This window comes from Trachurus trachurus, assembly GCF_905171665.1.
Source record: "Trachurus trachurus genome assembly, chromosome: 12".
NCBI classification, from domain to species: Eukaryota; Metazoa; Chordata; class Actinopteri; order Carangiformes; family Carangidae; genus Trachurus; species Trachurus trachurus.
The window spans coordinates 6,156,789-6,173,529 of NC_139908.1; the positions used below are offsets into that span (position 1 = coordinate 6,156,789).

Here is a 16,741-nt window from a genome sequence, read left to right on the forward strand (position 1 = left end):
TTGTAGTTCGTGACCCCTGAAGCACACACATATACACAAACCTGCTGCATGTGCATGTGTTTGTGTGTGTGTTTGTGTGTTTAAATGTTCTGCATGAGTTTACAAAATGACAAATGAGTCCTGGCTGTCAGACCGATTTAAGCTTCGAATAAGGCAGAAGAAGAGCAGATCCCTGTACCTGCAGTCACCTGACCCAGGTGTTGTGATGTAACGCAGTACAAATTCACATATCCGTCCTTCACGTTGTTATTTATAATCCTGCATGGCAACTTTCACTTTTTACTCCATGACATTTCCTGAATAAAATGTGAACCTTTTTTTTTTTTTTTTTACTCCAATACTGCAGTTAGGCTACACGTTACTACAAAATAAAAGTCTGCGAATCACAGCTGTGGTCGATTTGCCTCTTAAACCTCCAATGAAAAACTCTAATATATATAAAATATATTGTCTGGTCCTTGAAATTGTGCTGTACTATAAATAAGCAATAATAAAGGTGATTTACTTTTACTTTGATACTTAAGTGCAGTTAAATATCAGATACTTTCAAGACTTTTACTCAAATACTGTCCTAAAATGCGACTTTATAACTTCTATTAAAGTCATTTCCTGGTCAGATATTTATACCTTTACTGAGGTACTTTTTTACCAGACTGGCCCGACCTCACCTGGACGAACTCCAAAAACACTTATACTGCAAATACTAGAAAGTTGTTGTTGTGCTCTGTGAAGAAGTGGCTCATGACCATTGACCCTTTAACAGAGAATCGCTAAAATGTCCTTTAATGGTAGATTTCAGTAGATTTGTTAATTCAGAAAGCTGCTCTTTTTTTTGCTAAACTTTTTTCTCATCAGTTTTAACACTTTCATTGACATCTTTATTATATTTAGCAACTATCTGTCATATTTATGAACTGTTTATCAACCTGAGTGGCTGTTTTTAGTGAGATAGCCTTTGTTTAAATGCATAGAAATGTATCAAGATGACAATTAAAGGAGAAAAATGGGCCAAATTCATATTCAATATGTATCTAAAACATGTTTTAATAACTATTGTGAGACAGGTTTAACATCCCCTGAGCTTCACTGGGTCAAAGTGATGGAGGAATGAAATCCATAATGTGCAACAGCAAATATAAGTGGATTTCCTCCATACATCTCAATTACAACAAAGGATTTTATACTGAAAACACAAAGTTTAGTTCCCCTTCACTTCCATTAAAAAGAAGTATACAAACGTACTTGAACCAGTCGTTTGCTGCAGAGCAATAATGATTAAAGACACAGATTTGCAATGAAAGAGTGAAGAGAAAAGATGTATAAAAGTAAAATGAATCACTATATAATCCAGATTTTTACATTTTGCTGCAGCAGACGCATTCAAGGAAAAGTGTGTGAGGGGAAATGAAACTTCTTCTCCTTATCGTGTGCACAACTGTTTGGGTTTAACAAGCTGCAATTTACCAGATTGCATCTCCTGCACCACTGACTGTAAACATGAGCATATATGAGCCGCCTGCGACTCTGCACAGTCTGACAGACAGAGCAGTGAAGTGCTGTTGAATTAAACCTGGTGTTAAGGTTCACTAAGTACAAATAACCTCCCAGTGCTGTTAATTCCCATGTTTTCCTGTGGACTCTAAAGGCCGCATGAGAAGGGAGGTTGCAGGCAAGGCTCATGGCTTGGGAAGGCTGAGTATAATTTTAATTTTTTAAATCATAATTCACCTTACTATTGTGATTACTAACCTCCTTCAAGATGTGGAGGTGGAGGAGGAGGAGGAGGAGGGAGGACAGAAAATGCTTCAAAATCAGATTGGTGAAGCGGTTTGAGCAGGATGGAGAGTGTTTGTGCAGGAGAGGGGTTTTATCAGCGGCAAACACTCACAGGAAGTCCGGTTTGGGATTGTCCGTCCAATTCCTGCGTTCCACAGGAAGCTCTGCATAAAAAGCAACTGAAAAACGCCCAAAGACATTTCATTTGTCGCCGGTCGACTCACGGGGAGCACCACCTCTCTCCTCCCGCACTTTTGAAAACCGACGCACATAACAAGACTTTGTTTTAAAATAGTTTTCATTAAAAAGAAAACGCAACGCCGCCATGGAAGAGTCCTCTGATCCACCAGGCCGGCGGCTCGTGCCCATGGCCCGTGCTGCCTGCTCATCGGCCTGCGCGCGCACACGCACCTGACGACCCCATACTGCGAGGGTAAGTTTTTTCTAAAAGTGTTTTATTTTGTTTTCAAACCTTTTTTTCCCCTTCTTCTCCATGTCGTTATAGCAAATATAGCTGCTGAGATTTAAACATTATAATCAGGCAGGAAGTGCAGGAGTGAAGCTGCAGGTACAGGTGAAGCTAAAGTTGCTTTTATATCCATTTATTGAGAGTGTATGCACTATGCACACACAAAAAATCCTATTCAGGCTTGTGTGTGACAGTAGATGCATCATTGGATGCATGCTATTAAACACACTGTGTGTTTTACAGCTTTTTCTTTGGGAATAGTGATTCCCATACATTCTATATTTAGTTTCAATCTGCATTAGTGAAGTAAACTTAATTTCTTGGTTTAATATTGACCTTAAAGTAAAGTAAACCAAACTAAACTCATTTGTAACCAATTTGCATTGGGTGTAAAAATCAAAGGAAGAGGGATGGCACTGATTGAAAATCTTAAAAGCTCAAATTTCTATGTAGACTTGAAGAGATGTTAAGTTTTGTGCACTCAGGAATTCATTTTATTTTGAAATTTGGACTTAAAAATCACAATTTTTCCTCTTGTTGTAACTTCCTGTCTAGCTTTGTTTCCTCTGACAGTTGAATTTAATCAACCAGTGGGTTCACACACAACTTTTCAAATCTGTCCTAAAACAACATCAGGTGCACGATAAGAGCAGTGAAAACTTTTTAAATTGGCATGAAATATGTAGATTTACATAATGGGGTTATGGTTACAGAAAGTTATGTGGGGTGAAATCTTTAGTGCAATACAACATTCCCGCTTAAAATAAATCATTTTATGCCAAAAATACAAGTTTAGTATAGGATAGGATATAAGTTTCACTCCCATTGACTTCCATTTAAAAAAAAGAAAAAAAAAGTGAACGTCCCCTTTAATGCGTAATATCTTTAAACGGCAGCCTGGGAAGTCTGGGTGAGTGGGTTATATATATAAACAAAAACAAACATAAACAAACTAAAATAAGTGTAGTCTGACTCTGTGCTGTGACGTCACCCCCCCCCCCCCCCTCCTCCTCCTCCCAGCTGGAGGAGAGAGGGAGGAGGTCCTTCCACCATCACCCCCCATGCGCTCCTCTCTGACAGTCTCGAGCTCGGAGCAGCGGACTCCTCGTTGAAGTCCTCGCGGAGGGATTATAATAACCTGTGTGTGTGCATGTGTGTAAATGTGTGTGTATGAGTGTGTATTTGTGTGTTTTTATCCCCCCCCTCTTTTCCTTTCCACTTCCGGGAGTGTTTTGTGTTGTTTGTGTGGCGGATCTTTACCCTCTGGGGGGGTGAAGTGGATCTGATCATTGATCATCTGCAACGGTTTGTGATCATTACTCTGTGCCATTTGCTCTCGTGCATGCGCCCGCGGATTCCAATGTGTTGGCTCGTGCGCGCGCGCGTGGTTTCAGCAATCAGCATCCTCCGCCTGTTGCTCAGAGTAGATACGAGGTTTTCCTGTGTGTTTTTTTTAATCCATGCAGCCATTTGTGTGTTAATCAATAGTGTGTGTGTGTGTGAGTGAGTGTGTAACTTTTATGTGTGAGAGTGAAGCGTGTTGCGCTAAATCTAAGTCTGAGAAACAGCGCCCTCTCATGGCGGAGAGAGGAAACATGAGTGTGTGTGTGCGCGAAATAGTGTGTGTGTGTCTGTCTGTCAGTGAGTCACTTTGGAAGCTTAGCTAGAAAACACGCACACACACAGTTGCAGATGTAGTGACAAACACACACTCTGGAAAGTGAGATGTGTTCTTCAGAGTAAAGTCTTTTAAAGGGCTTTTATTTTGAAATTCGGCTCAATGCTGTTAGTTCAGTTGCATGTGTGGAAATGTACTTTATACAAAACCAGAAACTTTATTGATCTGCAGTGATCTATCTATCTATCTATCTATCTATCTATCTATCTATCTATCTATCTATCTATCTATCTATCTGGATGGTTTATACGTTTTAAAAACTTTATTTAAATGCTTTTTATTAACAGACAAAAAACAAAACCAAGCAGAAACCAGCAGCCAGGGTCACTGTAGGTCACATAAACTTCACAATAATGTAAAGTGTTGATGCTCAGACTGTCACACCTTGATGTATGTCGTCTTTAAAGCCCCCCATCACCCTCCTACCCTACCTTACCCCACCCCCCTGAGAGTTGCCCTCTCTCTCTCCATCTCTCTGTGGTGATTTGTGAATGAACTCGGCCTCAGATGTTTCGTTTCGTGTCGTGTCTCCAGGCGCTGAGCCAGCCGAGGATCAGGGGAGACGTGAGCTCTTGTCAGCCCACGACTCAGCTTCACCTCTGGGCTCAGTAACCTGCTGTTGATCCCTCCCTGGGGGGCCGTGGGGGGGGTTATATAGTGAATAGTGAAGCACCTATAGCGGCTGTGTAGCATCAGAGAGCAGGAACTGGTCCAAGGCAAGCTGCAGCTGGGACGTCCTCCTCCTCCTCCTTTTCCTCCGTCCTCGTCGTCTTAATCCTGAGCAGTGTGTAATGATGTGGTTAACGCGGTGTGAAGGGATCAGAGCCAATCAGCTCTTTGTCTTATTCTCTCATGGTGCGTTCAGGTGCAGGTCAGAGAGAGTTCAACATGACTCATGACTGTGCATCGAGTGAGTAGCTTAGTAGTATCACTATATATTAAAAAAAAATGCATGTGGCCTTTGCTTTTCCAGCTCCATGTTCAGGTCCACAAAAAAAAACATATTAAAATAAAATAAATCTGCCTAGCAACACGTCCGTCGTCTCCTCCTGCGCACAAATCAAACATCTACACTGCAGGTCGGATCTTTAGTGCTGCTCATAAAGACGTTTCAGTCTGCAGGACGTTGGAGCTGTTGAGTCAACACGCTTACATCTACATCTACATCTACGTCTATGTTACATCAAGTTTTACGACTTTTACGAGGGGGGAAAAAAACGCCACTAAATCTACCAGAAATGAAAAAAAAAAAAAAAAAGTTAATGTAAAGCAACGATTTGAGAAGTGAAGCAGGAAATGTGTGAGTTTAACCGCTGAGTGATGTTTTAATTAAAAAAGGGAGAAAGTCTGAGTTTTTTTTTCATTTTTTCGCAGCTTGAACTCGCTCCTGATGTTAAAATTCGACTGTTTGTGTTTCAGTTTCACAGTTTCTCCCTAAGTTTTTAAAATGAGCTCTGTTGGGTTTTGTTTTTTTGTTAAAACTTTATTTAAAGCGCTCGTCTCTCTCATTTTCTGAGACACGAGCCAGCTGACAGTGACAGCTCCGTGTGCTCGGCCTCTTCAAAAGGAAGTGACCTCTGACCTCTGGAGCGAAACTCACTCCTCTGAAAAAAGTTGCTTCATCATCATCATCATCATCATCATCATCATCATCATCATCATCATCATCATCATCATCATCATCATCATCATCATCATCATCACGTCTCATGTCTTCGTTTCTCTGCAGGTAGCCGTCCTCGTCCTCCTGTAGGAAGAAAAACGCCGCCACCATCACACTGAAGAGTGAGGAGACGTCGTTGGCCGCCGTCCACGACCCCTCCTGCCCTGCCCTCCCCCCTCTCCATCCTCCCCCCTCTCCATCTTCCTCCTCTTCCTCCTCCTCCTCCTCCTCCTCCTCCTCCTCCTCCTCCTCCTCCTCCTCCTCCTCCTCCTCCTCCTCCCTCCTCCCTCCTCCTGGCACAGCGAGCGACTGAACGTGGGAACGAGGAAGACGATGTACCGAACGCTGCTGCTCTCCTCCTCCCTCTTCATCCTTCATGTGATGGGCAACCCCCACGTCTTCCCTCACCACCACCACCATGGGTAACCACTCACTTAATGCTCTTTCCTGTGTTTATTATTATGGGCTGTCACTACTGGTACGTGAGGTCCGTCAGCTGTGCACTGCAAAAACTCAAAATCTTTCGTCTTATTTCTAGAATATTTGTCTTATGTCTTGTCAAAATGTCTCAATTTGAGTCAAAACGAATCTCTTTCCACTTAGAATGAGACTCATCACCTAAAGATTAACTTGTTTTTAGACAGTTTTCACTTGTTTCAAACTATTTTTCAATTGAAATAAGTAGAAAAATCTGCCAGTGAAAGCAAGTTTTCTGTGCTTGTAATAAGAAAGAAAAACTTGCTCCACTATCAGATTTTTTAAAACTTATTTCAAGTGAAAATAGGCTTGAAAAAAGTAAAAATTGTATTAAAAACAAGCTACTTTTTAATGTGATGAGTCTTATTTTAAGTATAATTAGATTTGTTTTGACTAGAAATGACATTTTGACTAGAAACAAGACAAATATTCTTGGTAAGATTTTGAGTTTTTGCAGTGTGGATCCGTCACACTGACGCCGTCGACGCCTCAGAACCTCAGCAAAGACCGAAGAGCAAAAATAAACCCAGAGAGAAAAAACTAAAGGTCGAGCCGAGTCGCAGAAGGTCAAAGGTCGACTCTTAACTCTGACACATTCGGGAGTGATTACATGAGTCAGTCAGGAACGATTAGGCTGCACGCCAACAAACAGAAACCTCTCAGAATCAAGTGGGCGGAGCTTAGAGCACCACATTAACCAGTGCTGTTTAACACTAACTCAGCTTCTGGTTCAGGCAGCGATTAAAGCTCCTAATTACTCTTTTTTTTTGCAAACAGGAAGTGGTTTTATTCTGAAATTCTTACCTAAATGCTGAAACTTTTTGGTGTCGCTGCGTTTCTCTTTCTTCGACGGCAAATAACCGAGTGAGTTCACGTCTTTTCAAAAACAACTTGCATAGAGTTTAAAAAATATGTATACGATAATATAAATGATTTGAAAACCGAAACAGGAAGTGGGAATTTAAATCGCTAGCTCATGTTTTTTAATTTAAAAAGAGAAATTACGACCATAGAAGGAGAGGAGGAGCTCTCTTTTATCTCCAGTTTTCTACTTTTAATCTCACTGCTCTTGTTGGTTTTTTTTTTTGTTTCTGGCAGGAGGAGGGTGTGCGGCCAGGACCTGCGACGTCACAACGTTGTCACCGCAACCGAGTCCTACGTCCAGCCGGTGCACAAGCCCTACATCACGGTGTGTCAGGGGCATCGACTCTGCAGCACATACAAGTGAGCCAACAACACACAAACACAACAAAATTACACAAAAAACACCTTTGATTAGTTTTTTCCCCCTTTTTTATCATTTATTTTTGTCCGAGCTCAAACGTTTTACTGTAGCCTACGTGAAGTCATAACAGAGTCAGAACGAGGTTTTTTTCAAATTAAGCCTTGATAAGATGTTTATTTAATTACAGGGTAAACAACAACTTGACATGTTTAGGAGCGGAGAGGGTTCAGCAGGAGGAGGAGGAGGAGGAGGAGGAGGGGGGTCATAAATAGATCTAGACTTTCTCCCACACACACACACCAGCACTCAAACACACACACACACACAAATATGCATTTTGCACAGAACTGGGTCATGGTGGCACATATTTGGGTGGAATCTAAATATCGAGCACTTTGTGTAACTACGGGAAATGAACTGCTGCCTGCAGAGACTGTGGTCATGTTTATTTTGGACCACGTCTCCCCCCCTCATACTCCCCCTCTCTCCCTCCCTTTCCTCCCTTTTTCTCTCCCTCTCTTTCTGATTCCCTCCATTTTAATCATTTTCTTTCTTTCTTTCTTTCTTTTTTAACTCTTCCCTCTCCATCGCTACAGTTTTTCAACAAGTTGCAGGCCTTTTTAAAAAACCTGCTGTAGTTGCTCTGGTTTTGATTAAATTATTATTATCATCATATTTATTATTATGATTATTATGGGATGTTTTTCATCTTCGCTTTTTTTTTTTTTTAGCCGTTGCCTGGGTTTATCTATCTCTGCTCGCCAACTGAACATACCAGAGCCCGAGCGCAGCGGGCTGCGGAGGAATCTCACATTTTGCATCTGATCTCCGTCTCTTATCTGATCGGACACACACACTTGGAAGTCGCCGGCCCGTGGTTTCCATCGCCATGGCATCCACCACATTCTCCGTCGTCAAACACGTGTCGAGGGGATGGCGGCGTGAAGTGAACGACCTGTGACCCTCTGACTCTGACTGTTGTTGTTGTTGTTGTTGTTGTGTGATGCAGGACGGTGTACACGGTGGCGTACCGACAGGTGACCAGAGCCGGGACGGCGGCCGCGACATCGACGACGTCACGTTTCTACCCAGAGTGCTGCCCGGGGTGGAGGAGGTTTCACTCTCACAACTGTAACCAAGGTAGAAACATGGAGGAGGGGCCTGTGGCAGTAGGTTTGTTACCTTTAATTGTCGGTGCAAGCTGTTTTTAGAACGGCGGAGCAGAGCCGCGAGCTGCTCAGAGCTACGCTACGGAGACTCATGGGATTTCTTGGTTTCCCTCATCAAACTCATCAAATACACAATCCAACAACTTCAAAACGCTCTGGTGGACAAGTTGTGACCTGCACATTCACCACGCTATGAGATAATAACACAACGTTACCAGACAAGAGTTGTTTTAGAGGTAAATTCATGCAAAACTGCTGATGCCTTCAGGGACAGTTTTTCAGCAAGCAGTCTCTGTGTTTACCTCTAAAACAACTCTGTCTCGTAGTGTAGCTCTGAGCAGCTTGCGGCTTTGCTCCACCTTTCTAAAAAATAGCTTGCACCGACAATTAAAGGTAACAAACCTACTAATAAGACTATAGGGATTATGGCAATGGGCCAATTTGCCAAAATGTTGAAGTATCCCTTTTTAACTTTTTCAAAATTGGCAAAAATATCCATGAGAAAACACATCTGGGTCACTGACTGACAGCGGCCATATTGGATGTCCCAAGTGAAGTTCCTGCTGGTGCATATACAGTATAACTGCACCCTAGTGGTTTATCAGATTGTATACATTAGGTTTTTCAGGAAAAAAAAAATCACAGTGAGGATGTAGAGGTCTAAAAAAACTCATATTAGTATTTTCATGTATCAAATTTGTTGCAAATGGCGACATAGGGACATCACCTGTAGTTTGTGTTTAATGTTTTGTCTCCGTCTCCGTCCTCCAGCTGTGTGTGGACAGGCCTGTGTGAACGGAGGCACCTGCTTGAGACCGAACCAGTGCGCTTGTCCACTGGGCTGGACGGGCCACCAGTGCCAAACAGGTAAACACACACACACACACACACACACACACACACACACACACACACACACACACACACACACACACACACACACACATTTACCTGTATGAACACCTGTTGTGTCTGTATACTCACTCTCTTTCTCTCGTTTGTCCTGCCAGATGTGGACGAGTGCAGCGAGCAGCGTCCGTGCGCCCACGACTGCATCAACACAGCTGGAAGTTACCGATGCTCCTGCAGAGACGAGTTCAGGCTGGACGGAGACGGACGCTCCTGTCATCGCCTTCATCCTCCTCCTCTTCCTCCTCCTCCTCCTCCTCCTCCTCAGCCCAGCCAGGCTCCAGTGGGCGAACACCACGATGCAGGTAAATGTCGTGTGCCAGATGTTGTAACATGTTGTAACATCTGTGTCCTGCAGGAGGAAAAAGAAGAAGATGAAGAAGAAGAGACAGAACTTAACCAGCTTCGCGGTCCATTATTACTTTTGGTACGCGCTATGCCACTCTCAACTCGTACCGTGAGTAATAATGCACTGCGACTGGTGCCGACTCCAGACAGACAGATGTTATGTCATGTGATGTGTTCAAGGACCAAAACGAACTTTTGATAAATAACGACTCAGCTCATGAGTGAAGAAGCAAAAAAAAACAAAAACATCTGAGTCCGACGTTTAGTTTTGTTGTAGTGAGGACTTTCACTTCTGTGTTCCCGCCCGTATCCTAGCAACCAGTAACAACAATAATAATATTCTCCATATCTACAGATGTGGTCGTTGACCTGAGGTTGTTTCTAATCTGTGTCGGTCTTATCGCTCCTTTTTTTTTTTAAGGAGATTTATTGCAACATGCATGAAAACTTCAAAATCTGATTTCTCCCAAATTTTTCCTCCTCTGGGGGAAGTCACTGTAAATCTGAAAAAAAAAGATATATATGAGGAGGAGGAGGAGCTACATATATTGTAAGAAAAAAAATATACAGTATATATAATTAAATAAGAATCTCTATATTAATATGCAGCTGCCTGGTTTCTCAGGCTCGGCTCCAAACGGCCTCAGATTTATCAGCAGAGAAAAAAAAACAACATAAAAATCACACACACAAGTGAAACTCCTCAGCTTCACCCCCGTGACTCGTGTGTATGTGTGTGTGTGTGTGTGTGTGTGTGTGTGTGTGTGATATGGATTGATGAGCGTCCTGTGAGAAGAGCTGAGTCATCGAAAAGAGTCTGAGAAGAAAAAAAAAAAAAAAAACACACGAAGAAAGAAAGAAAAGAAAAGAAAAGATGGAAAAGGAAAAAAGTAATGTGAGTTATTTGTGGGACTGAGTTCAGCTCCTCGACTCGGAGCCAGAGGAGAAGTCTGAGTTTGAAGCTGCTTCGCTTCATTTTTTTTATTTTTTATCTGTGGGATCATCACAGATGTAAACACAGGTTTACGTGGTGATGAAGGAGACGGACGGTTGCCAAGCTACAGTGGAGGAGTGTTGGACTCCTTTTCTGTCTCTCTCTCTGTTTGTCTTTCTTTCTTTCTTTCTTTCTGTCTTTTTTTTTTTTTTTTTTTTTCCTTTTCTCCTTCCCCCCACGACGACGTCTCCATCTCCGTCTTCGTCTCCGTCTTGGCCAACACTTGTGTTCTCATTCCAGCTCCATCAACCCTGTCTGCTGGGGGTCATCGCCAGCTCCCCCCTCCTCCTCCTCTTCCTCCTCTTCCTCCCTCTTCCTCCTCTTCCTCCTCCTCCCTCCTCCTCCCCCCGTTTCTCGACTCATTCCTGTATCAGTAATCGACCACATCTGGGAGAGATTGAGCCTCTCGTCCTGTGGTGCTGAGGAGCAGCCACAGAGCGGAGCGACTCTGCCATCCCCGGTCTTCCCTACTTCCCCCCTCCCACCCCCCCTCTCCTCGTCCCTTGAGGAGGAGGGGGGGCAGACGATTTCCCCTCCTGGTTCCCACACCCCAAATAATCCCCAACCCTCACCCACGCTGCAAAAACTCAAAATCTTACCAAGAATATTTGTCTTATTTCTAGTCAAAATGTCATTTCTGGTCAAAACAAATCAAATTATACTTAAAATAAGACTCATCACATAGAAATTAGCTTGTTTTTAATACATTTTTTACTTCTTTCAAGCATATTTTCACTTGAAATAAGTAGAAAAATCTGATAATGGAGCAAGTTTTTCTTTCTTATTACAAGCACAGAAAACTTCCTTCCACTGGCAGATTTTTCTACTTATTTCAAGTGAAATTTAGTTTGAAACAAGTGAAAATGATCTAAAAACAAGTAAATTTTTAGGCGATGAATCTCATTTTAAGTGGAAAGAGATGAGTTTTGACTAGAAATTAGACATTTTGACAAGAAATAAGACAAATATTCTTGGAAAGATTTAGAGTTTTTGCAGTGCACCCTCACCCCTCGGCCTTTCTCCCTCCCTCCCTCCCTGCACCCCCACGGTTCCTCTTCTTCCTCCTCCTCCTGGTTTCCAGTGTGCAGCGGCTGCCGAGGCCGTGAATCACTCGTCAGGAGGAGAGGAGAGGAGAGCGATGGGAACAGGATGTCTCCAAGGAAACCGTCAAGGATCACAGTCTCGCCTCAGATCTTAGAGACCGGCATCGTCCTCGTCCTCTGTCTGTCCGTCCATAAAAGTAAAACATCCCACAATGCAGCTTTCAGACAAAGGACGCGGCGAGGAGCTCGGTTTAATTATCACTCCGATCAAATTTATAACTCTCTTTCATGATCCAACACCTGGATGGAGGTCCAGACTGAGACCTCCTCACCTGCCTTGTCACTTTGCAACCGAAATACAGTATTCACCTTTGAAATACAGTATGCATCATGATGCACTGATGAAAAACTAAAGTTACATTTCAAATCTTCAGATGCATCAAGAAAATATGTTAAAACTTTTCTAACTTCTCTATAAGGAACTATTATTGAACATATTCTTCTCAATGTGTCTCTCTTGTTGCATGAGCAGCCATTTTGGACCTGAAAAATCCGGTCTCTTTAAACTTTGCTTGATGTTCTCCTCTGTCTATGTTTATTTTACTTTGCTTTACCGTCTTTTTATCATTCATCTTTTGTTTTTAGGTGAAGTATCAATAAAGTTACAACCTCTCAACTTTTTGTTTTGTTTGTTTTTTTATGTGTCCGTCCAGGTGGGAGCTTCCGGCTGGTGGAGAACGTGACGGAGGAGGTTCAGATCCTGAGGAACAGAGTGGAGCTCCTGGAGAAGGTAGAGGAAGAAAACACATGAGCACATAAAATCACACACACACACACACACACACTCTTGCTTTCTTTGAAACGCCAGACCTGCTTTTTGAAATATTCTTTACGAGGTTTCAGAGCGTTAAAAAAAAAAAAAAAAAAAGGAAAGATCATATGAAGTGCAATTATTTCTGTTTTACGAGGTGATTAACGGCCTCTTCCTCCTCCTCCTCCTGTGCAGAAGTTGCAGCTGGTCCTGACTCCGTTCAGCAGCTTCTTCCCGCCGTCTCTGGACGAGGGTCTGTCGGAGAAGACCACCTTGCTGTCCCACTCCTTCCAGCAGCTCGACCGCATCGACTCCCTCAGCGAGCAGATCGGCTTCCTGGAGGAGCGACTCGGCACATGTGAGTTGACAACGAAGACCAGCGACGACTTAAAAATCCATATTTGCTTAGTTGAAAAAAGTCCAACGTTAAAAACCCTCAGGTGTCCCATAATCGAATAAAATCTAAAAATCCAATAACGATAAAATAAAATCTTGTGTCTCTAATGTAATAACCGTCTTGGCGGTGATATGATAAGTTAAATGGCGAAATCAAAAGTAAAAGAGCAATTCAATTTAAAGCTAATCTTTGTGCAGGTGTTTAGACAAGGTAAAAAAAAAGGAAAAAAAAAAAGAAAATAAAAAATGACGACCTCATGGGGGCGCTAGAGGAGCGTCGCCAGGGAAACGTGACAGACATCCCTCTGACCTACAGTTTTATAAAAACTCTGGAGGGTTTCTTTTATCACATTTGGTTTTTTATTACGTTACGTTCAATTATTGAATTCTGGGACTTTAGAAAATTTGGAAATCCATTCCTCTCAGGGTTCGTTTTTTAAATTTCACAGTCTCTACCAATAATTAAGGAAGTAATTCAACTTTCTACTTTTTTTTTTTTTCTTTTTCCCCTCTTTCTCTGCAGGTTCCTGTCAGGAGAATTAACAACCGAGCTGCGATGCGTTCACGGCACAACAAATCATGTGATAATTTACCCCACAGGTTCATTTTTTGTACTCGTTACGTGTTCAATCACTGTCAAATGCTTGATTTTTTTTTTTTGTAAAAGTACCCATCAGGATGTGTGTGTGTGTACGTGTGTCTGAGTGTGTGTGTTACCATTACATCACCCCTTTAACATCCAAATCCACCCCCCTCCCCCTGAGGGTCAAAGGTTAAACTGGCCACTTTGTTTCTGTGTTTTGTTTTTGAATCAGTGCAGCTGTGTCCTGCGTCTGAGCCCCAGACCTGGACATCTGTATTTATCTATTTAAATTATGATGATGATGATGATTACTTTGTAGTTATAATAACTCAGCTCCACTAGACGGTTTCTGTGTATTTTTTATACATTTTTTACCTAGTTTTGTAACGTTTTGTAATAAAAAGCTTTAATCGAAACATGTGGTGTGTTCACTGACCTCTCCCCTATTACACATCCTCCAAATCAGTCAAGGGTGAAGCATTCAGACCTTTAATATTATGTTAAAGCGTCAACTGTGAAATGTAAGAATAATAAATGAAGGTATTAGTTAACTATTAAGTATAAAAAGTAGCTTTTTAAAGAAGCTATTTGTAAGTTTTGCTAATACTATTTCTTATTTTCCTTTTATCTGTGTCTCTTTTTCATACACATGCCACATGCTAACTAGCTAGCCCCAGCCTGGTTGGTCTAGTGTCCCGTCACTTTTTCCCGATACCGAGTCACTGCAGTGTGTTGATACTGTTAGCTGCTGTTAATGCTAACGGTGGCTACATAGCAGTAGCTAAACCTCCAGATAGCTCCATGCATTAAAGGAGAACTCTGGTCATTTTCTAAATAACGCTCTACAGCTCTAGCTCTCCTCCTGCTAGCTGCGCTACACTGCAGTTAAACAGCGTAGTAATGGGGGCAGAACTTTAAAACCGTGACTTTGGCTTCTATTATGCTCGAAATATCACTACACATGCTTTGCAACATCCACCAGTGCCTTACCCAACACAACAACGCTGACTGTGCATAAACTAGTGCTACATGTGTGTTTTTGTCACGTAGCTCTGTTCATGCTAGCTTCCTTGGTAGACCTACTGTACTAGTCGACTGTTGAGTGCATGCCTAGTCTGCATTGGTGCAGAAAGTGGAAGAAGGAGAATATGTTCGGATCCAATGTTGAAGAGATGGAGGAACATTTTGAATTTGATGGTCGTGCGTGTTAATTCGAACCAGAATACAGATGAGGAGCAGTCTTCATTGATATGGAAACAGTCCCGAGTTCGACATTCGACTAGTAAGTGTTGTGTCAGTGTTGTGTGGTAAGGAACTGCTGGATGTTGCAAAGCATGTGTAGTGATATTTTGAGCATAATAGGGGCAAAAGTCACAGTTTTAAAGTTCTGCCCCCATTACTTCACTGTTTAACTGCAATGTTGCGCAGCTAGCAGGAGGAGAGCTAGGTCTGGGCTGCACATATTTTTCTCAGGTCTCTTCCTATGGTCGCACTCGGGGACGTAGAGCTGTAGAGCATTACTTAGAAAATGACCGGAATTCTCCTTTAAAATGTAAACAAATACGTTTTATCACTTTGTTCTTATCTCACTTCTATCAAGAATATTGAGACTTTTATGAGTCAATAATAACGGTGGCCTTGAAGGCTCATTTCACTGCACAAATGTGCTACTAATTTATAGCAAAACAACTTCATTGTTTGACAACACATGTGTTTGCAAAGACTCGCAACACCACAACTGTTTCTCTGGGGACACAATAAAGTGACGCACCGAGCTGGGGCACATTAATTTATCAATATCAAAGGATTGTTAATATGCACAGTTTGCTTGTGAGTTTTTGCAGTGTACGACGTGCTTTAAGTTGCAGAGCATTGAGCTCTCAGGGCCACCGTACAAGGCATTTTATGTTTATTTATCCATTTATCTATTTCCTGTTTATAACAATAAACCAAATCGTTTTTTTTTTTTTTTTTTACACTATTAAAGTTAAATGTAATCCTCTCTGGTTTCTCACTGTAATAAACTGAAGTCTTGAGGTAACGTGCCTTATAAACTGGTGCTATAAAAATAAAACTGAATGTGCAGTAAAAAGTATTTTAGTACGAGTCGACGTAGTAAGAAACGAAAATGCATGTGTGCAATATTGTTCTTGAGCAAATTTACTGTCCATCACTGAATTTAACAGAAGCGACAGTGGAAAACCCAAAAGAAAAAAAAAATACTTAGGAAAAGAAAAAAAAAAGAAAAGAATTTATTTTTATTTATTCTTTTGCAAAGGCATTCACGTCTACCCAAGAAGAATAGGTGAAATCAAGAACACTACATCATCAATGTTAAACCCGATACTATAATGGGGTGTCTATGCCATGTGTGCATATGTACACACACACACTCACACACACATAGTGTAACATCAGGGGACCACACACATACGAGGCTCTGCAGGACGTCAGCTCTGGTTCTTGTATCCATCTAAAGCTACAACCACCAATTACACTTTAATAGCTTTGGTGAAAATCTGAGAAAAACTTGAAGTCCTTGGTTTTTTTTTTATTGTTTTTTTTTTTTTTTCACCCAAACTCAGCATGAAAGGTGCTTTATTAAGGTTCAGAATACTTTTGAATCTTTTTTTTTTTTTCCAGTATCTTACATATTAGTTTGTAAACGACTGCCCAAAAAAAAAAGAAAAAAAGAAAAGAAAAACAAAAACAACAAAAAAATAAAAATAAAGGAGTCAACCTGCAGCGGTTATTGCAGAGCCCGTTCAAGCTCATGACATGAAGAAGAAGCTGAGAAAATTACACATAATAAAACAAACAGGAAATCAATAATCAATGGATAAACACTCCATTAGCAAAAACGTTTATGGTATATTCATATTTTTGGAAGAAACCATTTTGGTAAAGTAGTTTTTTTTTTCTTTTTCTTCTTTAAAACATTCAAACCACTTGCTGCAAAGGTTAAATCTGCTTCTTACAGTTAAGAAAAAGTCAATAAATACTAATATTCAAACTAATAAAACAAAAACAAAAGAATAATTGATAATTATTCATATTATTATTAATTAGGGGGCGTTTATTTCACACCGGTGGTGAACATGGATGAGACCCTGACTGCCGTGAGTTTAAAGCAGGTGAGTGCAGCAGGAAATCAGTAAAAAAAAACATCAACTACTGACTGACGCACTCACGACGTGAAC

The 16,741-nt window shown here is 41.4% G+C and overlaps 1 protein-coding gene across 2 annotated transcripts; it reads left to right on the forward strand.

Annotated features, from left to right (window-relative positions):
- The first annotated feature begins 1,994 nt into the window (after positions 1 to 1,994).
- On the forward strand, positions 1,995 to 13,951 carry egfl7 (EGF-like-domain, multiple 7). 2 transcript variants are annotated; one of them, XM_083984220.1, is made up of 9 exons: positions 1,995 to 2,209; positions 5,653 to 6,008; positions 7,162 to 7,287; positions 8,298 to 8,428; positions 9,229 to 9,324; positions 9,468 to 9,671; positions 12,465 to 12,541; positions 12,758 to 12,920; positions 13,482 to 13,951. In XM_083984220.1, the coding sequence occupies exons 2-9, from the start codon at positions 5,920 to 5,922 to the stop codon at positions 13,499 to 13,501; spliced, it is 906 nt and encodes a 301-aa protein (XP_083840346.1). In that variant the 5' UTR covers positions 1,995 to 2,209; positions 5,653 to 5,919; the 3' UTR covers positions 13,502 to 13,951. The 2 variants fall into 2 exon arrangements, with proteins under 2 accessions (XP_083840346.1, XP_083840347.1); XM_083984221.1 differs by having other exon boundaries at positions 7,165 to 7,287.
- The last annotated feature ends 2,790 nt before the right edge of the window (positions 13,952 to 16,741 follow it).

Coding starts and splice junctions, on each gene's coding strand:
- egfl7 (XM_083984220.1), top strand. CDS start 5,920: ATGTACCGAACGCTGCTGCTCTCCTCCTCCCTCTTCATCCTTCATGTG. Junction 6,009..7,161: donor CCTCACCACCACCACCATGG/GTAACCACTCAC, acceptor TGTTTCTGGCAG/GAGGAGGGTGTGCGGCCAGG. Junction 9,325..9,467: donor GGGCCACCAGTGCCAAACAG/GTAAACACACAC, acceptor TTGTCCTGCCAG/ATGTGGACGAGTGCAGCGAG.